The sequence below is a fragment of the Mus caroli genome, chromosome 2 (genome assembly GCF_900094665.2).
Source record: "Mus caroli chromosome 2, CAROLI_EIJ_v1.1, whole genome shotgun sequence".
NCBI classification, from domain to species: Eukaryota; Metazoa; Chordata; class Mammalia; order Rodentia; family Muridae; genus Mus; species Mus caroli.
Window position 1 is genome coordinate 158781585 of NC_034571.1, and position 25257 is coordinate 158806841.

The 25257-nt window shown below is 48.3% G+C and overlaps 1 protein-coding gene across 2 annotated transcripts in view; it reads left to right on the forward strand.

Annotated features, from left to right (window-relative positions):
- Arfgef2 (ADP ribosylation factor guanine nucleotide exchange factor 2) overlaps nucleotides 1–25257 on the forward strand; it is an 87277-nt gene that overhangs the window by 40356 nt on the left and 21664 nt on the right. For both annotated transcript variants that reach the window (XM_021157087.2, XM_021157089.2), the window contains 21 exons: nucleotides 895–1129; nucleotides 1833–1932; nucleotides 3129–3268; nucleotides 4742–4850; nucleotides 5902–6085; nucleotides 8451–8562; nucleotides 9000–9205; nucleotides 9527–9611; nucleotides 9711–9882; nucleotides 10778–10929; nucleotides 12512–12640; nucleotides 13649–13807; nucleotides 14630–14777; nucleotides 15878–15977; nucleotides 16112–16152; nucleotides 16254–16423; nucleotides 17984–18135; nucleotides 19346–19518; nucleotides 20349–20509; nucleotides 22240–22370; nucleotides 22530–22659. In XM_021157087.2, the coding sequence (XP_021012746.1) occupies nucleotides 895–1129; nucleotides 1833–1932; nucleotides 3129–3268; nucleotides 4742–4850; nucleotides 5902–6085; nucleotides 8451–8562; nucleotides 9000–9205; nucleotides 9527–9611; nucleotides 9711–9882; nucleotides 10778–10929; nucleotides 12512–12640; nucleotides 13649–13807; nucleotides 14630–14777; nucleotides 15878–15977; nucleotides 16112–16152; nucleotides 16254–16423; nucleotides 17984–18135; nucleotides 19346–19518; nucleotides 20349–20509; nucleotides 22240–22370; nucleotides 22530–22659 (2989 nt within the window). The remainder of the gene's footprint in view (nucleotides 1–894; nucleotides 1130–1832; nucleotides 1933–3128; nucleotides 3269–4741; nucleotides 4851–5901; nucleotides 6086–8450; nucleotides 8563–8999; nucleotides 9206–9526; nucleotides 9612–9710; nucleotides 9883–10777; nucleotides 10930–12511; nucleotides 12641–13648; nucleotides 13808–14629; nucleotides 14778–15877; nucleotides 15978–16111; nucleotides 16153–16253; nucleotides 16424–17983; nucleotides 18136–19345; nucleotides 19519–20348; nucleotides 20510–22239; nucleotides 22371–22529; nucleotides 22660–25257) is intronic.

A 25257-nucleotide genomic window follows, 5' to 3' on the forward strand; every position in this document is an offset into this window, starting at 1 on the left:
TAGATCCTGAAGGCTTATCTCCATGGTGACTCAGATCCTGAAGGCTTATCTCCATGGTGACTCTAGATCCTGAAGGCTTATCTCCATGGTGACTCTAGATCCTGAAGGCTTATCTCCATGGTGACTCTAGATCCTGAAGGCTTATCTCCATGGTAACTCTGGATCCTGAAGGCTTATCTCCATGGCGACTCTAGATCCTGAAGGCTTATCTCCATGGTGACTCTAGATCCTGAAGGCTTATCTCCATGGTGACTCTAGATCCTGAAGGCTTATCTCCATGGCGACTCTAGATCCTATGAGGTGTGAGAATGAACCATCACAAGCCCGTGCTCATGGCAGATGAAGAGGGAAGAGTATGGGGCTGAGTCTTGTGAGTTAATGCACAGACACAGCCTAGGGCTGGCTCTTCAAACTCAGCTCCCACCTTGGTCCTGTCCGTTATTCACTCTGTGTTGGGGACAGGCAAAAAGGAGTAGGAATTGGCCCCTCTTGTTCTCAGGGCCTGCAGGTCCTGAGGGACCCATCCCATGCTCTCCGCCTTCATCCTGTTGGCATGTAGGGGCTGTTTTTATTTCTTAAATCATTGGCCTCAGAGGTCTGCTTGGCTGGGCACAGTGTGTATTCCTGTAATATCAGTCTTTGGGTGGTAGAGGCAGGAAAGTCAGGGGTTAAAGGTCATTTTTAGTCACATAGTAGCTGGTAAAAGATCAAAGACTTTTCAAGGAACATACATTTTTAGTTTGTAATGCCCAATATTTGGCAGGCAGAGTCAGGGTCACGAGTTCCAGGTCAGCTGTACACAGTGAGACCCTGACTAGACCAGAAACAAAAAGCAGCCTCCTGCCTGGCGTTCTACGTCCTATGCACCATCACTGTCTCTCGTTCTCTCTGCAGGTCCCACGAGCTTCGTTCCAAGGTGGTTTCCCTGCAGCTGCTCCTCTCTGTGCTGCAGAATGCTGGCCCAGTCTTCAGGAGCCATGAGATGTTCGTCACTGCCATTAAGCAGTACCTGTGTGTGGCCCTTTCCAAGAATGGCGTGTCCTCAGTGCCTGACGTCTTCGAACTCTCGCTTGCTATTTTTCTTACTCTTCTTTCAAACTTCAAGATGCACTTGAAAATGCAGATAGAGGTAATACTTCGGCTAGTGTTTTTATTTGGGGACGTTAATGCCAGATAAGAAGCCTGCTTGTGAGCCACTAGCCTGCAATCCCAGCACTTTTGAGTTAGAAACAAGGCAATCAGGAAGTCAGGGCCAGCCTAGACTATGTAGTTCACTTGGGTCCAAACAGGGCTATATGAGAACATGTCTCAAAAAACAAAAAACAAAACAACAACAACAACAAAAAAAAGCAAAAAAAGTCCCAAGTACATAAGTAGTGAGGTCTCTTTTACTTGATAGATAGCCCTCCTAGTGGGGCTTCTGAATGGGTGGGGAAACACCATGTCACAAGAGTTCTTCTGTCCTGTGACCAAAGATTTATGGTCAGGATTTGTGTTCTCAGCTCAGACCTGACAACCCCATGTCTGTCTGAGCCAGAATTGTTTGAAAGAATTTGAATAAATTGTCAGATTGAGAAATTCCATTGCACAAATATAAATTTCTGGTTTCTCTCAAATCATAACACTTGTGGGCCCTGTTGTAGTTCCTCAGCTCTGGGTGGAGCCCTGCTAGCAGTCCACCAACTGGGCTGGGCTGTCCTGGTCCTCAGCAAGTGTCAGCCCTGCTTTGCCCTCTGCCCAGGCTGCTGTACACCACAGGCCTGGCCTTGGAGGTATCTTGAGGCCTAAAGTGAGACTGCTCATTGTGCTTCCCCTGTCTTCGTGCTGCACAGGTCTTTTTCAAAGAGATTTTCCTGAACATTTTAGAAACATCCACAAGTTCTTTTGAGCACCGCTGGATGGTCATTCAGACCCTGACGAGGATTTGTGCAGGTATGCTCCCCGGGGACACTCAGGATAGCTTCTGCCCAGCACACATCTGTCTTCTATTCCCCTTTGTGATGTCTTAATGAAGAAATGAGACGATCCTTCCATTAAAGGGTCCTTTCACAGGGTGGAGTGAACAGCTCTTAAGAGCCCTAGCCTTCCCTGCTCTTTCTTTTCTTGCTAAGACAGGGTCTCTCTGTGTAGCCCTGGTTGCCCTGAAACTCACTCAACAGACCAGGCTGGCCTCAATTCAGAGATCTGTCTTCTGCCTCCTAAGTGTTTGGATTAGAGGCATGCACCACCACAGCTCATCTCCTTTCTCCTCTTACAGAGGACCCATATTTGATTCCCAGTACCCATAGCAGGTGACTCACAACTGTCTGTAACTCCAGGGGACCTGATGCCCTCTTCTGGCCACTTTAGGCACTGCACCCACGTGCATAAACCCTCACACTGACATATATTCATTTTTGTTTCCTTTTTGAGATTGAGTCTAACTATATAGCAGCCCTGGCTGACAGCTTCAAACTCGCAGAGATGCCCCTGCCTCTGCCTCCCAAGCGCTGGGATTAAAAGCGTGTACTACCACACCCAACTTACACATAAAGAAAGAAAGAGAGAGAAAGAAGGAAGGAAAGAAAGAAAAAGAGTCTAGGTGGTAGTGGCTTTTAATCCCAGCACTCAGGGAGGCAGAGGCAGCCAGATCTCTTTGAGTGTGAAGCCAGCCTGGTCTACAGAGCAAGTGACAGACATGCATGGCTACATACAGAAACTCTGTCTCAAAAACAAACAAACAAAAAGCATTTTAAAATTTTAAAAATAAAGTGGTTCACCCCACGGATATGGGTTTCTACTTAGAGTGTGGCCACCTTGGACAAACGTGTGCTGAGTGTATTTTTGGCAGAGAAACTTTGTTTAATAAGAAAGCATAGCTGGAGCCAGGTGTGGTGGCACAAGCCTTTTATCCCAGCACTTGGGAGGCAGACACAGGCAGGACAGCCAGGGATACACAGAGAAACCCTGTATCAAAAAAGGAAAAAAAAAAAAATAACCATAGCTGGGCTTAGCAATAGAGTTCTTGTCTAGTATGCATAAAGCCCTGGGCTCAGTACCCAACCTGGCAACAGAGAGCGGGGGAGGGGGGGCTGTAATATAATCATTTGTCTTTGTCCAGGTCTCTCATATGTGTGTTACTTTCCCAGATGCCCAGTGTGTTGTGGATATTTATGTCAACTACGACTGTGACTTAAATGCTGCTAACATTTTCGAACGTCTAGTAAATGACTTATCCAAAATTGCTCAGGGAAGAAGTGGACATGAGCTGGGGATGACACCGCTACAGGTAAGACCACTCAAGTGCATGGTTGTCTTTAAAGGTCACTCACTTCAGTGACCATCATGGAAAGCCATCATGTACTGTCACTAGGTCTGTGGCTATGTTAGGGAACAAAAGACATAGACACAGCTTCTCCTGACGTGAAGGGAGGTGATGTGTTGCAGAAAGGACGCCGCCTGTGCTAGGGGATCGCCCCCACTAGCGTGCCCTTGGCAAGTAGTTCCCAGTCCTTGAGGGCCATGTGCAGAGTCTTGGTGTCTGGGACTTTCCCTGGAGGATTTGTGCTGCCTAAAGCCTTGTGAGTCTAATTGGTGGCTTTGTGAGGTTTGGTTTTGTTTTTTAGGTCATTTAGAACTTATGCTCATTTTTTTAAAATATAAGGAATTGTATTTATGTGACGGGCAGCACCGGCCGCCATGCAGCTCTCAGGATGGAAGAGGCTCATGACTTCTAAGCAGGCCTGGCCTATGTACTGAGACCCTATGTAAGAAAGATTAGGGTTCTCATTTATCTGTAGGGTCCCTTAAAATGAAATACACTTATCCGTCTTTAGGGTATATGTCCTGTCCTGAATCATTCATGTGCTAAATAAGTGATTTTTTTTTTTACTGAATCAAAGGTAAGAATTTGTTATTTAAAATATTTTTAATATTTAAATTATCAGATTTTGCTTACCTGCTGGTATTTTATCCCATGAGTAGTGAATGGCGAGATCTTTCTTTCCTTCTTTCCTTTTTTCCCTGTCTGCTGTCCTCCTGTATCACACTCTGCCTAATCTTTGAGGCGGGGCCTCTCCCTGTTCCTGGGGCTCTCATTTTCTGGGCTAGGCAGGAAGCCAGCATCTCCATCAAGCCTCTTGTCTTGCCCTCATGAAGCTGGGGTTGCAGGCATGAGCTGGACGCCCTGCTTGTTAATGGTGCTGAGGTCCAAATCTGGTTCTCATGATTGCACAGCAAATATTCTTAATTACTAGGGCATCTTGCCAGCCCTAAATTCTTTTGAAAATGCAGTTAATGGGGTGGGAGAGATAGCTGTTGGTGAAGTGCTTGCCCTGCAAGCATGAAGATCTGTGATTGACCTCAGAGCTCATACAGAGTTGAGCATGATGCCAGGCAGGTAGCGCCCCCACGTGCTGGGGAGGTGGAGGCAGGGAGATCCCTCGAGTTTGCTGACCAGCTAGTGCACCTTAACTAGTGAGCCCCGGGCCAAAGAGAGACTCAAAGGAGGTGAATGGCAGTTTTGAAAATGGTACTCTGGCATCCACAGATGTGCACACAGGGATACAGGAAGTCACTCAGGTTACACTGGACTTACAGTGACTCACACCAGGCTTGTGGATGTTCCGCTAACACATGCAGGCTAACAGCTCCCTGGGTTTGTCTGTAGTACTGAGTGAAGCCTCACACGGTGGCTCAGGAGCCCTGGCATGCCTGTGGTTACATGTGTAAAGGTCTGTGCTTTTCCGCTGTGGACCTCTAGGAGCTCAGTCTGAGGAAGAAAGGCCTGGAGTGTCTGGTGTCTATTCTCAAGTGCATGGTGGAGTGGAGCAAGGACCTGTATGTGAATCCCAACCACCAGGCTACCCTGGGTGAGTGAGCTGTGCCAAGCAGCTGTGTTTCCCAAATGCCTGCCATTACTGTAAAGCTTGAGCCTTTCAATGCATGTCGAATGTTGGGGAGTTTACTGTCCCGTAGCTGTGATACGGTTCTCTGACAAAAGCCCGTGAGGGAGAAAGGTGGGGGTGGGTTGTTTTGTTTTTCAAGACAGGGTCTCTCTGTGTAGCCTTGAGAGAGCTCACCTACCTCTGCCTCCTGAGAGCTAGGATTAAAGGCGTGTGCCACCACTGCCTGGCTAAGTTGGTTTATTTTATGTAGTGTTAGAGAGTGAACCTAGAACCTCACGTATGCTAAAGTGACTTACCACTGAGCTGCTCAGCCCGAGGATTTAGTTTATTTCATTATGATTAATTTTTTTTAATGTGTTTGGGTGTTTTGCCCACCTTGGAGGCCAGAAAAGGTGGTCAGATTCTCTGAAACTGGAGTTACAGAAAGTTTGGGGCCACCATGTGAGTACTGGGAACTGAACCCAGGTCCTCTGCAAGAGCAGCTCGTGCTCTAACCACTGAGCCATCCCTCCAGCCCTCCCTCTCTCTCTCTCTCTCTCTCTCTCTCTCTCTCTCTCTCTTTTTTTTTTTTTTTTCCGAGACAGGGTTTCTCTGTGTAGCCCTGGCTGTCCTGGAACTCACTTTGTAGACCAGGCTGGCCTCGAACTCAGAAATCCACCTGCCTNCTGGAACTCACTTTGTAGACCAGGCTGGCCTCGAACTCAGAAATCCACCTGCCTCTGCCTCCCAAGTGCTGGGATTAAAGGCATGCGCCACCACGCCCGACCCTTGTGCTTGTTTTAAATGCCTTGTTTTTACATTTTCTGGTGAATTTTAGAATTAGTTTGAGTTCCATGTAAAATAAATTTCTGCATGAAGCTGAGAAATGTATTTAAGTGACAGTCTTGTCACCTGTGCCCCTTTGGGTGCCAGCCTGCTGCTGTTAGATGTGAAGGAGGGCACCGGAGCCAGAGCTTGCTCAGCCACATCTCTTCCATCTGCTTAGTTGGTTCTGTTTGCTTGTATGTCACTGCAGGTCAGGAGAGGCTCCCAGATCAGGAAATGGGGGACGGAAAAGGCCTTGACATGGCAAGACGGTGCAGCGTGACATCCGTGGAGTCCACAGTGTCCTCGGGGACCCAGACAGCCATTCAGGATGACCCAGAGCAGTTTGAGGTCATCAAACAACAGAAGGAAATCATTGAGCATGGCATTGAGCTGTGAGTGGGGCTGCTGTGCCAGGCCATAGCTCCATCTCTCAGGGCTGTTGGCAAAGCTACGTCTTCTCTAGCACCGGGAGGCTGACTCTAGGCCAAGGACCTCTGCAGGGGCCCTGCTGTCCCCTAGGCAGGGAAGAGCATGGGAGTGCTTGAGAGGAGGAGGGATGCACTGGATGGAGAAGCTTTTGTGTAACTCAGCAGGCCTTGATTTTCTGTTCTGATACAAAAACACTTTAGAAAACAGCCAGGCATAGTGGTTTAGGCTTGTAATCCTAGCCTTTAGGAGGCTGAGGCAAGAGGATGGCCTCGAGTTCAAAGCTAGATTGGGCTACATTGTGAACTCTGAGAAGCCACCAAAAAAATAAAATGGACTGGAGAGATGGCTCATTGGTTAAAAGCACTGGCTGCTCTTCCAGAGACCCTCTCCTTAGGCTCAGTGCTCAGCACACCACCTGTAACTCTCATCTCAAGAGGGTTTGATGCCCTCTTGTGGCCTCTGAGGGTTACTACATGCATATGACTTGCAGATATACATGTAGCAGAACACCTATACACATAAAATAACATAAATCAAATCTCAGAGTACAGACAAAACAAGCAGAAAGCATGTTTCTACTGCCTGGAACATGCCTGTGCCCTGAATGGAAGTCAGTGCTCACCCTGTTTGCTTTCTGCTGTGTAGGTTTTTCTCAGCCACTTGTAATTTGTAGCCGTCACCATACTTGGGCATACATGTTTGAGACCTAAGCACATCACATGGCACATCGTTGTGGTGATTGCTCGGTCTTTGCTTCTCCCTAGTGTTTCATGTACCTCAGCACTTCATGTCTGTGCTGTTTACGTTTGAGGAAGGAGCAGGCACCTGATCAGCTGAAGTGAAGCACTCAGGCTTTGAGGGAAGCGCTGAGCCGCGTTCCTGGCTCACCATCCCCGGGGTGATTGGTTTCCCTGAGTTCACTGTGAAGAGCACAGTGAGTGAGTGAGTGATGGCCGAGCCTGACAACATGGACGGAGCCTTACCGCTCCCCTGCCCAAAGTCGTTGTGGGCTTCCTGTTCTGTGCCGTGAGCTGGTCTCCTACCCTGGCTTATCCCTGACAGCACTGGCCCACTGTCCTGTTTTTAGTTCCCTGGTCACCATGGTGAAGAGCTCTCCTCTTTCCGTGCTCTCTGTTCATTTTAATCCCTCAGCCATGGCACACTAGTCTTCCTAAAGAGGCCTCAAAGGCCCTGCCAGCTACAGAAGTCTCATTTTCCTGTCCTTACCCATCTGTGTCTTCATGGCCCTGGCCCTCCTGTGTATCCCTCTCCCATGCAGAAGCTAGCGAATGTTGAGCTTACCCATTAGCTAGTTCTGCCTCTCCGTACTAGAAACCTAAACTGTAGATATAACAAAGGATGGAGATGCCAGCGTGGTCATTTGAGGCTGATAAGATGGCTCATGGTCGTCTGTGGTCCATCTGTCATTTCAGATGATTGTGGCAGTGTCGTCAGCCATCAAACATGCTAGAGGAAGGGGGAAGGGCAGAAAGACCACCTCTATCTGACTCACAGGTCCCCTGACTTGTTGTTGGAGAGATGGCTCAGTGGTTCAGAGCACTGGCTGCTCTTCCAGAGGACCTGAGTTCAATTCCTAGCACCCACTTAGCAGCTCACAGCTCCCTGTAACTCCAGTTCCTAGGGATCTAACAGACACATATGTAAGCAAACCACTAATGCACATAAAATAAAAACAAATTAAGGAAAAGAAATCCCCTTACTTGTTGCTGTCTCACGGGTGGTTTGAACTTTGTCTTACCACGTGTGACAGGCAACTAAGTCTGCAGTTGCACAGTCAGAAATTAAGAGCTGCCAAGGTCGGGGGTGCACTGTGGTCTCAGAACTTGGCAGACTTCGGCAGGAGGATTTCCTTGGGTCCAAGTCTAGCCTGGGTCGTATCCTAAGGACCACATCTTAACAAAATACAAGGTTAAGTGTAGTGGTACACACCTCTGTCCAGGTACTCCAGAGGCAGAGGCAGGTAGATTTCTGTGAATCTGAAGCCAACCTAGGCTGCAAAGTGAGATCCCGTCTCAAAAAACTTAAAACAAAGCCAGGCCAGGGCTGGTGAGATGGCTCAGTGGGTAACAGTGCTGCTGCCAGCCTTGCGACTAAAGCTCCTGGAGAATCAGATCTTGGAGCTGACCTCTAATCGCCATCCTCGGTCACATGTGCACAGATGTACATAAATAATGAATACTTGACTTACCGAAGGCTCATGTGACGGCGTCTTCACGGCGCTCTGTAGCCGCTTTCCCCAGATGCTAGTTTTCTCTCTGCTCCAGATTTTTAAGTAACCCACCTGTGTTCTGTCTCCTCTTGTTCTAGCTTCAATAAGAAGCCCAAGCGAGGAATCCAGTTTCTCCAAGAGCAAGGCATGCTGGGAGCAGCTGTAGAAGATATTGCCCAATTTCTGCACCAGGAGGAGCGGCTGGATTCTGTAAGTCAGAGTGTGGTATGGCATGCCGCCCTGTGGGTTGATGTTGCATCTCACTGGCTTACACCTCCAGCTTGCCTGGCCCTGAGTGCAGACTGCTCTGCACCCTGACCCCTGCAGCCTTGCTCTCCCTTGATGAGAACACGCTCAGCTTTGAGGGACAGTGTCAGAGTCCAAGGGTATCGAGGGAGAACTAGAAGCTGCTCTCTGGCTGAGTGTGTCTGTTGCCCCTCCATATGTCAGCCTCGTTTTTCTCCTTCTCTTCCTCTCTCTCTGACAGGCTGTTCTGCATATGGAAGCCATGCTTCCAGGCAGTCAGCCGCTGTGGGCACTTGGAGCCTTTGTATTTCAGCCACTGCCAACCTCATCCCCACATCGGTGGCTTTTGCTGCGGGCCACATTTGGCAGTTTCTAACTGTGAGTGTGCGTTCGTGTTTCAGACCCAGGTTGGCGAGTTTCTGGGAGACAGCACGAGGTTTAACAAGGAGGTGATGTATGCCTATGTGGACCAACTGGATTTCTGTGAAAAAGAGTTCGTCTCAGCCCTGAGGACATTCCTGGAGGGCTTCCGCCTGCCTGGGGAAGCCCAGAAGATTGACCGGCTAATGGAGAAGTTTGCTGCACGATACATAGAATGTAACCAAGGGTGAGCACTGTGGCGCTGCTGCTTCCTTTTTGTGGACACTTACTCTCTACTTGAGGTGTGAGTTTAGTCCTTGCAGTCCTGCTGAGACGCTAGTGTGTCTGTTCACTGTGTGCCACACGAGACTTTGCAGCAACCTTATTTGTGTCGCTGTACTAGAGACAAGGAGCTGGGGACCAGATAATCCCTGTCCAGAAGACTTCCGTGGCTCTGCATCGTACCGTTCGGCAGGCCTGCGCTCGGTGGCCTGGGTCCCCACTAGTGCCATTCCCACTGGTGCCACGCTCTGTGGCTGTGTCTCTTACCTGGGTTCTTCCCTTCCAGGCAAACCCTGTTTGCTAGCGCAGACACTGCGTATGTCCTGGCGTACTCCATCATCATGCTGACCACAGACCTGCACAGCCCACAGGTAAAATGCCCCATGGTTTGTATAGAGCGGCTGCAGACATGGCTGAATTTGTTGGGGCATTTCAGTGTTTTAAAAATGTTTTTCTTTTTTCAATTTCAGGTAAAAAATAAGATGACAAAAGAGCAGTATATTAAAATGAACCGGGGCATCAACGACAGCAAAGACCTGCCTGAGGAGTACCTGTCCAGCATCTATGACGAGATAGAGGGCAAGAAGATAGCGATGAAGGAGACAAAGGAGCACACAATTGCGACCAAATCCACCAAGCAGAGTAAGGCCTGCCTGCCTGCCTGCTGCATACCTGCCCATCATCGCGAACTCTTTCATTTAAATAGAATGACATCATTTTCCCTTCCCTTCCTCCTTACATCCCCTCCAGTGCCTCCCCCTCACTCCCTCTCAGATTCATGGCCTCTTTTTCTTTAAGTTGTTATTGTTACATAGACACACACAGATAAAAACACACAGCTGTATAAACACGCCTGCTGAGGCTATTCAGTGTTGCTTGTAAGTACGTGATTTCAGACCTGACCCCTCATCCCTGGGGAGACCAGTTCTCTCCAGAGAAGTTCTCAGTTGCTTGTAGGTCTTTGTCTAGGGGACGGGCTCACCTCTGCCTTTTGGGTACATGAGAAAGTATAAGTATGCTGTTGGTGATAAATTTAATTTGCATGTCTAGATACCTGAATAGTAATATGATTAAATTAATTATTATGATTATATGGTTCCTTTATAAGTGGTTGTTGCTAGATTTGTAATTAAGAACCAGAAAGAATTTAAAATATGTAATCTATGAGCTAAACTGTCCTTCCCAGACTTTAACTCAGGATGATTGTGTCAGCTGTGGCTAGGACTCTCAGGGCGCCCCTGTGGTGCTGTCAGTCTCAGAAGCTCACACACAGTGCCTTAGAACATAGGGTCTGGAGACTCACTCCTTCGGCCAAGCCCAAGCTGTTGCTTACAAGCCCCCACCCCTACTCCGATCTCCACCCCCTCACCCTGGATAAGGAAGTCCTCCTAACCATTCTGCCTCGTCATCCTCATCCGTAAGATGGTAATATTTGTAACAGGATCACAAAGCTAACTGGGGAATCTGTGAGTTATTTAGGCTTTTGAGGCAGTTCCTGTCATAGGGCAAACACTGTATGTGTTTTGTTTCCTTCTAGGTGTAGCTAGTGAAAAGCAGAGGCGGCTGCTGTACAATGTGGAGATGGAGCAGATGGCTAAAACAGCCAAAGCTCTGATGGAGGCCGTGAGCCATGCCAAAGCCCCTTTCACCAGCGCCACACACTTGGACCATGTCCGGCCAATGTTCAAAGTGAGTGTCCTAGGGAATTAGCGTATCGGCCGAGCCAGGCTCTGCAGGCGGCCTGTTGTAAAGTGTACGGCAGATCCCAGCGGGAGAGAATGGAGAGGGAAGATCTGGGTCTGGCTTCTGCAGGTGCCAGCTCAGTCATGGCCTCTGCTGTCTGGATGTCTAAGTTTGAATCTTGGCTTGCTACTGTGTGGCCATGTGACCTTGGTTGGGTCTGTCCATTTTCTGTCAGTGGGGATGAGGACAGAGCGGCTTTGATGGTTTGGTGGGATGGAATGGGAGGGCTGTTTTGTTTTTAAAATGACTTGTTATGGGTGTGCACAGCATGGGGGATGAGGTGGCAGCCTATAGGAATGAGTGCTCTTCCTTTATCCTGTGGGCCCCAGGGTTGATATCAGGCCTTGGGCTTGGAGGAAATGCCCTTCCTCGCTGGTCCTTCTCCCAGCCCTGCAGGCCAGCTTTAGGGTGACATCTCACCCTACTGGCTTCAAGGTGAGATGAAGTGCAAGAAAAGACACACACACGTAAATAAGTAATGTAACTTTTAAAACAGTGTGTGTGTGCGCGCGCGTGTGTGCTTGCGGTTGCCCCAGCCTGCCTGTGGAGCTCAGAGCACGACTTGCCAGAGTCAGTTCTTCTTCCACCATGGCAATTCCCTGCACTGAATTTGTGTTGTCTGGCATGGCAGACAAGTGTTTACCGACTGAGCTATTCTCCAACATCCTTTTCCTCTGTTTTTCTTTTCTTTTTCTTTTTCTTTTTCTTTTTTTTTGAGACAGAGCCTCACTATGTGTCTTTGACTGGCCTGGAACTGTTATGTAGATCAGGCTGGCCTCTGACTCACAGAGAGCCACTTTGTTTTACTGATTAAAGGCAGCTCACTCACATGCTTAGTCTGCATGCCAGCTTCTGATTGTTTCTGGCTGTGTAGAGAACTGACTCTGTGGGACCGATGAGATGGCTCAGCACTTAAGTGCACTGGCTGCTCTTGCAAAGGGTCAGAGCCTATTCCTAACAGCCATCTACAGCTCCTGATTCAGGGGAATATGAGACTGTCTTCTACCTCTAGTGTGGTCACCAGGCACTAACAGGACACAGACATACATGTTAACAAATCACTCATATACATGAAATAAATCTTTAAAACAGTCCCAAAACGCCAGGCAGTGGTGATGCTTGCCTTTAATCCCAGCACTCGGGAGGCAGAGGCAGGCGGATTTCTGAGTTTGAGGCCAGCCTGGTCTACAAAGTGAGTTCCAAGACAGCCAGGGCTAAACAGAAACCCTGTCTCCAAAAACCAAAAACCAAAACAAAACAAACTTGATCTCAATCTCTAAATACACTCAGCAGGGAAAGTATCTTTGAGATACTAGTGACGTGTGCTACAGATGCAAATGTTCACTGCCCATTTAGTAAATAGTACATCTATAGTGACCATAGTTTATAAGAACTGTTTTATATTGTGAATGGAATAGATGGAAGTGTACTTGGCGTCTTGGTCGTTCCTGTAATGGACACGGTATACTCTGAGTGCTCTTTGCCATGTTGAAATTCTGGGTGTTACTGAAACTTGCTTCCTTGGCAGCTGGTGTGGACGCCGCTGCTGGCAGCCTATAGCATTGGCCTGCAGAACTGTGATGACACGGAGGTGGCCTCCCTGTGTTTGGAAGGCATCAGGTGTGCAGTCCGCATTGCCTGCATCTTTGGAATGCAGGTAGGTAGAAGTGAACGCATGTGTCTTTAGATTGTTAAAGCTTTGAAACTACCAGGAATTTCCAGTTGACCAGTGTTTCAGCAAACCACTTATTCCCATTGAGAAACAGCCCATGGCTTTGTGCTAACAATGGCTCCGCTGGGAAGAATCCTGAGGGTCCAGATTAAAACTGACTATCAATAATAGAAGAACCTCTTCGTCCACCTGCCACATTGACTTGCCCCAATGCTTATGTGTCTTGCTGAGGCCATAGATCCCTACAAAAGTGTGTGGTGTGGTCAGCTCGCTGAAGCCCTCTGTTTCATTCTCAGCATTTCCACAGTGGCTGCCGCTTTGTGTAACTCATTGTTTCTATGATTTCCCTCTCTCTCACCCTGCTCTGGGAAAGGAGATGGTTGAATGCAGCATTGATGTTTCTATAAACCTTGTTTGAATCCTGAAACATTAAACAAATCAATGCAGTCTTTGAGCTGTTTTACAGTCACAAGGTTGGTCCTTCCTACTTCTTGCTTCTAGATCAGTGAGAATCTGCCCATTAGTTTGTTCAGAAAACTTCAGTCTTCTGTCCCCATCCATCTTTCTTTTGATGGTTCTGAAGGTTCTGAAGCCAGAATCTCAAAGTCCACTCTGGTTCTTCTCCAGCCTGATGGTGTTGGCCCTATAAACTCAAAATCACAGCTTGTCTCCTCATTTATACCTCCCTTACAGGACTGCTGTAAATGTTAGCACTTATTCCATAGTCTTGGCATCCAGCAGAGACATTGGAACATGGGAGAGATAGTGTATGGTTGAGGTCACTGCAGAGGGCTAGTTCTCAAGTGTAGTTGTGCACAGCAAGCCTCAGGTGGTCCAGTGTTGGAAGCATGCCTGCATGGGATAGCTGGATCCTGGCGCACCAAAGCCTACTGTGTGCATTTAGAAATGGCAGGGAAGCTCAGTGCACTAGCCCACCAGATGAGTGGCCACATTGTGGGTGGAGTCACAGCGCTCCTTGGGCTTCTCTTTCAGCTGGAACGAGATGCCTATGTTCAGGCCCTTGCTCGCTTTTCCCTGCTGACAGCCAGCTCCAGCATCACAGAAATGAAGCAGAAAAACATTGACACCATAAAGACACTCATCACTGTGGCTCACACCGATGGCAACTACCTTGGCAACTCCTGGCATGAGGTATGCGTCTCTGCCTTTTCTCAAGATGGCTCTAGGCTTTTGATTCCTTTCTCTCTACTATGCTTGGTAAAGTGAAGCCTTCCTTTACCTCATGAATCTGCAATCTGCCCACGAAGACAGAGTTCTTCTACACTGATGCCCTTTCTACACCGATGGCAGAGAACAGATCAGTGAACACATGGCCCAGTAACAGATAGCAATAAGCACAACTTGGAGTGGTGGTGGGAGAGTGCTCAGGAGGAGTTTAAGAAAGTCATCTTGGAAGGGGGCACACATCTGGTCACAGCTGAAGGAGTGAGCGGGGAAGTATCATTCCAGACATAAAGAACAGAAACACACGGACCCCAGGCCAGAGAGAGAGACGGCAGGGGGAAGGAAGTGCAGAGGCCAGGAAGGCCGCGCGTGTGCAGTCTGAGGAAGAGAGCTGGGGAGCAGGAACCAGTCTGAGCGCACAGGTCGAGTGTCATGGAAAATCGAGCCCTGCTCCAATTAGTGTCTTTCTTGAGCAAATATATGTGTAATTTTGTATGTGTAGAACCCAGCTTACCAGTTCTCCTAGTTATTGTTCATGTTTGTTTGCGACAGGTTTCTCTGTGTAGCCCTAGCTATCCTGGAACTCTGTACACCAGGCTGTCCTCAAACTCAGAGATCCATCTACCGTCCTCTGCCTCCTGAGTGCTGGAATTAAAGGCATGTGCCACCACGCCCGGCGCTCAAGTTTTATTCTTAGTGTAAACATTTGCATGTTCCAGAAAACAGTGACTGACAGAAGATTGCAGCATCCTTTCTGGCACTCCACGTCTCACACCTTCTGTTTCATAGATCTTGAAGTGCATCAGCCAGCTGGAGCTTGCTCAGCTGATAGGAACTGGGGTGAAGACTCGCTACCTCTCTGGCTCTGGGCGGGAACGAGAAGGGAGCCTGAAGGGCCACAGTCTGGCAGGAGAAGAATTCATGGGTCTTGGCCTCGGTAAGATACCAGCCCCAGCTGGCCAGCACAGCATCACAAGTTAACAGTGATAAGGCTCTTCTTGTCACACCAGGACTGTCCTGTGCAGCGTTCTCTTCCTTCTTGTGCAGCTGATAGCATGTCTGTCAATCCCATGGGCTTGCTGCTTCAGCTGTCTGTTTCCCAGTGTGAGCATGGTGGGTCCTGTTCCTTCTCCACACGGGGCCATGCTGAGGCCCCCTGTAGTAGGGGCTTCACTGTCCTGCCTGTGTTTCTACTGTCTCTCTCTGGAAAGGTTGGATTGTCTCCACATTTCATCTGTAGTCTCAGAGTAAATAGTTGTTCCCACCTCTGCTGTGAGTTGAAGGACTCTGGTCTATGATGTAGTGATAATAATAGTCAATATGGCAAGCAAGCGTGTCAGGCCACATTCTGAGCACCCAGTTTATGTATTTGAGCTCACGTGAGTCTCAGAATGACCCAGTGAGATGAGGACTGCTACCTGCCTGTTGTATAAACTGAGGAACTGAAGCACAGGGACAGTGACATGACAGTCACGTGGCAGGGAGGCAGCCTAGGCTGCTGGGTGCAGGGACAGTGAAGTTGAAGTTCTGGGGACATGGGCAGTGACAGCACCTACTTCTTGTGTGCCCTGATGATGACTGCAGTGAAGTCCTGCACAGCTCACCAGTGTCCAGCAGAAGGGCCACTGTGTTCTCGGAGCCCTAGGCTACTCACTTGCTTCAGGTTTGTTTCCTAAACATTGGGAGATTGCCTACAGGCAAGAGAGTCTGCAGTAAGGCTCTGTGTTAATCCCAGAGTGTAAGTGCGTTACTATGTCCGCAGTGGAGCTGTGTCTGTTCTTAGTCTGTTTTACTTGCTTCCGAGTTTTCATTCACGGCCACTTTCTATTGTTTGTGTGATTTGCTTTTTTGAGGCAAAGTTTCCTGTAGCCCAAGCTAGCCTCAGACTTACTACATTGTAGCAGAGACTGGCCTTGAACTTCTGACCCTTATGCCTCTGCCTCCTGAGTGCTGGGAATACAAGTGTGCAGCCTGGGTACTTTGTTCCAAGTACTTGATGTGCCTGGAGTCCCGCTGATTCTGTGTGTTATATTTTAGGTAACTTGGTGAGTGGTGGTGTAGACAAAAGACAGATGGCCAGCTTCCAGGAGTCGGTTGGTGAAACAAGCTCACAGAGTGTGGTTGTCGCAGTTGACAGGTGATGACTGTGTTCTGCAGTGATGCTGCACTGACTGTGCCTGGCATCACTTGGTAGCCTCTGGGTGTGGCCACTGTTAATGTCTCTTGTCTGCCTTTTCTGAGTACTTGAGAAATTTCAATTTTCCCCCCTAGAATTTTTACTGGCTCTACCAGACTGGATGGAAATGCAATAGGTATGTATCTTGACTTTTGTGCCAACAATGTATGCCTCCCATTGTAATTGTGTGACTGTCTCTAACTGGGCTTCCCATGTGTTCCTGTCTCTCTCCTGTAGTTGACTTTGTCCGTTGGCTGTGTGCTGTGTCCATGGATGAGCTGGCTTCTCCCCACCATCCTCGAATGTTCAGCCTGCAGAAGATTGTGGAGATATCATACTACAACATGAACCGGATCCGGCTGCAGTGGTCTCGGATATGGCATGTCATTGGAGATCACTTCAATAAGGTGACTGCCAGCATCTAAAAACCACGTTAGCTGCAGCTGAAAGAGAGCAGGTGCTAAGTTCACAAAGGATGTAATGGGAAGAATTGGCCCCATTTTGGGGGTTTGTCATCCATTCATTTTTCCCTGTGAAATCATGGACACTTTGATAGGAACAATGTTGTGCTTATATTTGGATAGGAGTCAAGTGGAATGAATTAAAAGTCCAGTGGTGGGCTGGAGAGATGGCTCAGTGGTTAAGAGCACTGACTGATCTTCCAGAGATCCTGAGTTCAATTCCCAGCAACCACATGGTGGTTAACAACCATCTGTAATAGGATCTGATGCCCTCTTCTGGTGTGTCTGAAAAGAACAACAGTATACTCACATTCATAAAATAAATACTATACTAACCCATATCCATGGCTGGGACTATAGCTCAGTTGATGAGTTGCCTACCATTCACAAAGTCCTGAGTTCAATCCCCAGTACTGCATAAGTAGGACATGGTGGTGTATACCTGTAATTGGCCATGGAACCAACGGTCATCAGTGGCTGTGGGGCAGATTCTAGGCCAGCCTGGATACGTGACCCCTCCCCACTTCTTCTTTCCATCTCTTTCTTTTTTAAGGTCTTTAAGGCAGTTTCACTATGTATCTCTGCCTGTCCTGGATCTCCTTATGTAGATCAGGTTGACGTCAGACTCACAGAAGGTCTTCCTGCCTTTCTCTCCCAAGTGTTGGGATTAAGGGCCTGCACCACCATGCACAGCCAACCTGCACATAGTATTGCTGCTCTGTTTTAAATGTAGTGGCTGGACACCCTGCTGGTGTTTGGTGGCATAGGGAGCCCTATGGTCCCCTCCTATGACCCATGGTGAAGCCATGCTCACACAGTTGAGCATCAGAATTCCTTACACACAGGCACCCATTGCTACTCTTAAAGCTGTCACTGGTTTGTAAGTCAGAGACAAGCTAGAAGACATCAGGACAGCCATTCTAAAACAGTTACCTTCTGGTGTAGGCCAGCATGGCTTCACTTCTCTACTCACGGGTTCATTCTGTTCAGAGGGCTGGAGCCGGGACTCAGTCTGAGCTCCTGCCTTGCAAGCATGAGCACCTGCTTTGGGCCTGAGAACCTAGAGACTGGACTGGGCAGTGCAGTCTGAAAGCCCAGGGAGTGGCAAAGCCCAGCTCCTTAGAGCGCACTGGCCAGCCATTGTAACCAGTCAGTGGCTCAGGGTTAGTGAGCAACTGTGGCTCAGACAGTAAGGTGGAAAACAATAGAAGAACACACCTGACTTCAACAGCTCCCCTCCACATGCACTGCACACAACCAAACACATGTGAATTGCATATGCCACATACATGCCCAAAGTAACAAACACCTAAAAGGAGAGAAAGAACAAGCAAGTGCTGCCATGTGGTGCACACTTGGAATCCCAGCCCGGAAGGAGGCAGGGGGCTTGCTAGTCTCTCAGCCAAGAAGTAGCATCTTCAGTCTCTAGATGAGCTTCCCGCAGAGACTGCAGGGGGCTGCCTGCCTTTGTTGTTGCGCTGAGCCTGCTGCTTCCTGTTCTGCCAGGTCGGCTGTAACCCCAATGAAGATGTGGCCATCTTTGCTGTTGACTCTCTGCGGCAGCTCTCCATGAAGTTCCTGGAGAAGGGGGAATTAGCCAACTTCCGATTTCAGAAGGATTTTCTGAGGCCATTTGAACATATTATGAAGAAAAACAGGTAGTGCATTTCATTGTGAAGACCCTGGGTCTCCTTCCCTGTCGGTGTCTAAAAGTCTTTCCCACCACTAACCATATGATGAATTCTCTTCTGTCTTCTTGGTGGTAGTGTTGAACAAATGGATAAAAACTCCTTTTATCGCTGGGCATGGTGGCGCACGCCTTTAATCCCAGCACTTGGGAGGCAGAGGCAGGTGGATTTCTGAGTTCCAGGCCAGCCTGGTCTACAGAGTGAGTTCTAGGACAGCCAGGGCTACACAGAGAAACCCTGTCCCGAAAACAAACAAACAAACAAAAAACCCTCCTTTTATAAATACATAGTTCAAGGGATTAGGATTATCTCAGCCCCTGCTTAGTATGTCCACAGTCCTAGTCCAAGCCCCATCTCCCTCACCCCCCACAGATATATGTACATATATGTGTGAACATGTATAAATATGTATATATATATACACATCTCCAAGAAATTTGAAAATTCGTGTAGAAAACAACCAGGAATGTTGTTTTATGAGGTTTTGAAGTTGGCTGTATAGGAAGTTAGCCCTTCTTTGCTGCGGGCCACATCTTTACTTTGTGGGCTTTCTCTTTGCCTTCTCCGAGTAACTGCCATGTGCTCAGTGAACGCCAGCCTGCGCAGCCTGCTTCTTCCCACATGTGAGAGAGCAGAGTTTGCCATGACTGTGTGCCTTCCTACCTTTGCAGGCGTGCATGTGCACCTGTCATGAGTATTCGGGCAGTATGTGGCTAACCTTGCTACTCTGGCAGGGATTGAGCCATTTATCCTATGATCATGTACAATTAAATTTAAAGTATTGTATCTCCAATCCTTGTGTGTGTTTAGCATGAACATATACCTTGCCTCAAAGATTTGGTAGCATGGTGACTGACTGAAATGAGGGCAGGGCAGAAAAGCCGACAGAGTAGCTTCAGTCACAGGCAGTGTATTGTTGAGCAAGAAGTCAGAGATAGCTAGCCCCAACTCTGGCTCCACAGCCCAGATCCTTATAAACCCAGATTCCTCCATTCCATGTTCTGTCTAACATTGAGCAGCCCTTTCTCTTTAACCTTACAGTTGCATGGTGGTCACTCTAATTCCAGAGTGGGACAGGAAAGCTGAGCTAAGCGAGTATGCGTTATGATGTGCTTTCAAACAGTTTTCTCAAGGGCTGAGGGGGCAGAGCGTCTCTATCTTCCCCCTCCCCTCTTGCCAGGTCCCCGACCATCCGGGACATGGTGATCCGATGCATCGCTCAGATGGTGAGCTCCCAGGCAGCCAACATCCGCTCAGGCTGGAAGAACATCTTTGCTGTGTTCCACCAGGCTGCCTCTGACCACGATGGGAACATTGTGGAACTGGCCTTCCAAACCACAGGCCACATCGTCTGTAAGTGTCCCGTCCCCTCCTGTGTCTGCAGGTGACTCTTCTTAGTTTCCATTTCCCTGCCGTGAGGCTAAAGAGCTGGGTTAATGATAAACGTGCCGGGCAGGGGCAAGCACCTTCATAGCAGTCTAGTGAGTGAGAGACAGTCAATTCTCAATCCTAGTGAGTCTCATGTCTGGAGCTGCCAGCTCACTACAAGGTAGCCCTAACCTCCATGGCTCTCCCTCTGCTTTTGAGAACACAAAAGTATGTAGAACAACAGAAAACCCAAGTCTCCAAGATGCGCTCTGAGCTGAGGTAGACCAAGGTGGCTCTCTCATCTCGGCATGCCGAGGTCCTGTCTGCAGTCTGCCATGTGCCATGGTTTTCATTTTTTCACGCTTTCTGTTGGTGATTACACTTTGAAACTGGCCCGGAGCGCGAGGCTGAGTCCAGAGTATGTATTGATGAGTCCTGTATAGAAAGACAAGCTTGCTGCAGACAGGAGGTGCGGTGCTATTGACTGCTGATTTAGTGCTGATGTCTTAACAGTGCCTGTTACCCAAGGCATCAAGAACACGGACAAGGTCACTGGTTGATGAGGACAACAGGCTCACAGGAAGCCTCTGTCCCCACTGCGAGCAGATGTTTAATATTCCATAGTTGAATTCATGGACATTGTAAACAGAACTACTGAGATTTTGTTTCCTCCATTTTATCAAAGAGGAAATTAAGCACTAAGGAAATAAGTCAGCTGTGAGAAGCCTTGTCCAGCAGCCCCGGTGTGATCGGATTCATGAAGGCAGTTGTCCCGGTCCTCCATTTCTAAATCTTGCTGCCTCTTGTCTCCCCAGCAACCATCTTCCAGCACCACTTCCCTGCAGCCATCGACTCCTTCCAGGATGCTGTAAAGTGCTTGTCTGAGTTCGCCTGCAATGCAGCTTTCCCTGACACCAGCATGGAGGCCATCCGGCTCATCCGTTTCTGTGGGAAATACGTCTCAGAGAGGCCTCGGGTGTGTCTCCCAGCCTTGCTTCTGTGTGTGTGTGGGGGGGGGGGGCGGCCAGAAAGCCATGGGGCAAAAACTACAGAGAAAGCGCTTTCCACTGGTGCTGGGTATGCCTGCTTTAAACTTAAGGCAATCCTCCTGCCTCAGTCTGCTGAGTGCTGGGATTCCAGGCAGTTACCATTAACACCTGGCAGTTGTTCATACTGAGCTTTTTTTCTGCAGACTGTCCTCCTAAAAAGTGACAGTGTCCTAGCTGTTGCATTTAGGCAGAAAGGTCAAGAAGCTCGATGTTCCTTATGAAGGAGAGGAAACCGTTGGGCTTTGGTGACGTGGTGACGTGGTGGACTTTAAAAGGACCTGAGTTTGGTCCCAGCACCACCCACATTCTATAGCTCTCAGCTGCCTGTAACTCCTGCTGCAGAGGATTAGACAGTTTCTGGGCTCCGCAAGCTCATACTCAGTGCACACTCCACAGACATAATGTTAATCATAGGAACCAGGAGTGGAGGTGCACACCTTTAATGTCAGCACTCAGAAGGCAGAGGCAGGGGGATCCCTGAGAGTTTGAGGTCAGCCTGGTCTAAAGAGTGAGTTCCAGGACAGCCAGAGTTATAATGAGACCTTTTCTCAAAAACAAAAAGAAACTCTGTCTTTTAAGAAATGGTATTTGTGCCGGGCGTGGTGGCGCACGCCTTTAATCCCAGCACTCGGGAGGCAGAGGCAGGCGGATTTCTGAGTTCGAGGCCAGCCTGGTCTACAAAGTGAGTTCCAGGACAGCCAGGACTATACAGAGAAACCCTGTCTCGAAAAAACAAAAAAAAAAACAAAAAAAACAAATTGCATCTGTGGATTGGTCGTGGAGGTTTGTGACAGAGCTTTGCATGCAACAGAGCCCACCCTAAACCCCCCTCTCTAAGAGAGGAAAGGGAAGAAGACGCCTCTGTTTGCTTCTGGAGAAGTTTGGGTTTTTCTTATATGTCTCATCTTTCCGGGTAAGACCTGGGAACAATTAAGGGTTGGTTCCAAAGCACTGAAATGATGGGAACACAGACATCCTAGTTGACGTGGAGGTTTGCACCAGGCTGTGGAAATCCTCCCAGCCGGGCTACATAATGGACAACCACTTAGGTGTCAGTGCCTGTGAGCCAGGCAGCTTGTCAGTAAAATGGGCACATAGCAAGCTCTTTGTAACTAGTAGCAGCTGCTATTGAGTACTATGTTGCAGTGATTTCTGGAAACACAAGGAATTCTGGGTACTTAGCAGCCATTGATCATTAGCATCTTTCTTTTTTCTTTTTAAGATTTACTTATTAATTTATTTTATGTATATGAGTACATTGTAGCTGTCTTCAGACACTGCAGAAGAGGGCACCAGTTCCCATTACAGATGGCTGTGAGCTACCACGTGGTTGCTGGGAATTGAACTCAGGCCTCTGGAAGAGCAGTCAGTGCTCTTAACAGCTGAGCCATCTCTCCAGCCCCTTAGCATGTTTCTTAATGTAACACTCACTCTCTGCCCCAGTGCTCTTGTGAGCTGCCTCCCTCTGGTCTGTAGGCTCATGGGGATGACACCTCAGTGGGCAGGGGAATGTCTCTCTCGGTCTCTGGGATTTCCCCTTCTAGACTGCGGAGGAGAGTTTGGGAAAAGATTGTCTGGAGCCTCAGTCTTTGTGTGGCTGCTTTTCTGACCCCTCCTGCTTGCTTACACTACATCTGAAACATGATTTTCATTTTAGGTGCTGCAAGAGTACACAAGTGATGACATGAATGTGGCTCCTGGTGACAGGGTCTGGGTCAGAGGCTGGTTTCCCATCCTGTTTGAACTCTCCTGCATCATTAACAGATGCAAGTTAGATGTACGCACAAGGTAACTGGATCCCCAGGGCAGCTGGACATCAATGTTACTAAAATGAGTTGCTTCTTGCCCCACCCCAGGTTCACACCTCCCCTCCCCGACCCTTGCCTCCATCTCAGTTTGGCCGTTTCTTCCTCACCTTCTCCCTGCTCTCCTTTATTTTTCCCCCAGGGGACTCACGGTCATGTTTGAGATTATGAAGAGCTATGGCCACACCTTTGCAAAGCACTGGTGGCAGGACCTGTTCAGAATCGTGTTTCGAATTTTTGACAACATGAAACTCCCTGAGCAACAGTCAGAGGTGGGTGATGTCTACAGTGTGGCCTGTGAGTGGATGTCATGTCTACAGTGTGGCCTGTGAGTGGATGTAATGGGCCCATGGACTGGCTGGCCTCCTTCTTGGGGTTGTCTTGCCAGATAACAGGGGTTTAACAACTTAACTATTTAAGATGCTCTACAAGTGGACAGAAGTACTGTCCATCTTAGACCAGTGTCAGCTAGTTCTGGGAGATCCCTTTCTGGGAAAAGGGAGAGGAAGTTCCTCATGGTTTGCCCTCCTGGACCTGGACACTGCCTGCCAGCTCTGCAGGCTCGTGGCTACTCTTCTTGTGTGTGCCACGCTCTGACCTGGTCTTGCAGGAGTGAGAGCAACGGCAGAGACGCACAGACAAGATAAGCACAGTCCGTCTTCTTTTCTTTTTCTTTTTTGTCTTTTTATGACAGGGTTTCTCTGTGTAGCTCTGGCTGACCTAGAACTTAGTTTGTAAGCCAGGCTGGCCTCAAAGTCATAGCTATCCACCTGCCTCTGCCTCCTGAGTGCTGAAATTACAAATGTGTGCCATCACTACCTGACTGGCCCTTTATTAATGTATTATTTCAGAAACATCATTTCCCACCTCATACCAGCATAAAAATAACATGCACTAGATGAAATATTCTGGATACACAGAGTTCACCACTATGTTGTCTTTTCCTACTTCAACAGTTTATACAGTTGAAGTCCTGGTGTAGAAATTTGTCCTGTTCTTTAATGTTAGAGTACATTTTTTTCCTCATCATAAAATAGATAAATATTCATTTCAGAAAAATGCTTGTCTAGCATGCAGGAAGCATGTGGTCCACACGTGTACTCCAGCTCCAGGGTTTGTTTCTGCAACGCCCAGCCCCCGGCATAGCTTTCTACACAGATTCTAGGGGTTTAGGGATTGGACTCAGTCCTCATGCTTGCTGGGAGAGGACTTTCCCAGCTACGCCACCCCGTCAGCTCTGAAGTGAGCCTTCCTAAATTCCCTTGCACTTGGGTTCTCATTTCTTGAGGAGAGGAAGCCAGGAGGCCTAACTTCTGCATTCATGTCCACACACCAAGTGGCTTACATGTCTGCAGAGCACTGTGGGCCTTCCCGTTTCCCCACACTATCCAGCCTTTGCTTTCATTTACCTCAGTGCTCTGCACGGGCAGAGGCTCTGCAGGCTGGCTGGCTGGCTGGCTGCCACCACTGATCACCACATCTTCCTATTGGGACCTGGCTTTTTGGACCTGGCTTTTTGTCCTGTGTCACCAGGTTTTCCCAGTTGCTTCCTCTTCTGTTTGTTGAGGGGCTGGGTTTGGTTGGTTTTTCACTTGTGTGTTTGCTTTTGAGGCAATGTCACCCTCCAGCTGGGTGGACCTGAAGGTCACTTTGTAGTCTTACTTTTTCATTGCTATCTTTATTTTCATTTTATTTAGTTTTTTTCTGGCTGTTCTGGACTCCATATGTAGATCAGGCTAGCCTCAAACTCTCAAAACTCCGCCTGCTTCTGCCTCCCAGATGCTGGTATTAAAGATGTGCATCACCAATGTCCAGCTTAAAACTTTCCTCACACAGTATATTTTGATTGTGTTTTTCCCTCCTCTAAATATTCACACATTCTCCCTGCATACCTGACTTTGTTCTTTCTCGTTGTCTTAAAAAATACACACACACACACACACACACACACACACACCTACACACACACAGTGTAACTCCTATGCCCTGTATCGTTCCATTGCGGAAAGTGGATTTCCCTTTCCTGGCAACTGTCAGCTGCAAATGGCTTCTTGGTTAGGGGTGGGGCTCTGTTGGCCAGCACCTGTGCTGGTCTTTATTTACGCTATGTTACCAGGTCTTCAGTTTCGTTTCCTTCTGGCTTTTATTTTGAGAACCCTGTTTGTGACACTTTCCTTTTCTGTCATTGTGTAATCATTTTTATATTTCTCTGGTACTTTTATGCCGTCATTATTTGAAAGTGTGTGTGTGTGTGTGTGTGTGTGTGTGTGTGAGAGAGAGAGAGAGAGAGAGAGAGAGAGAGAGAGAGTGAGTGAGTGAGAGAGCGCACACATAGGCCAGGATAAGGTGCTGGGTGACCGCCTCTTTCATAGTCCACTATTACTTTGAGTCAAGCTCTCCTGGTGAATGTGAGGCTCTCATTGTCTCCTCTTGGCAAACCCCAGCAGCGCCATATTCCCTTCAGCCCTTCCCACACATGGGGCACTGGGTGCCTGGGACGGTAAGCTTGTTCCAAGGCTGTGAAATCTGAACTCCAGCTCTCGTGATTGCCTAGCAAGTGCTCTCGACTGCTGAGCCATCTCTTTAGCCCGTATGCAGTTGTCTTTATTTTCCCATATTATTTTAAGGGACAGTTTACTATTTGTGAGTCCACAGTGCAGCCTATCACACCATGCAGTTTTCAGAGTCTGAATGTTATGGGGTGGATGTTTTCTTCTGCAAACATTTCCTCACCCACCTGACTGTTTCTGTAGGATCTGACCGTGGAGAGAGTGATTCTGAGTGAGCAGATGCAGTCAGGTTTGAGATGTTGATACTTACTGTAAATGACAGGTGGGCTTACAGGAGCAGCCATCTTACCCTAGAGATGT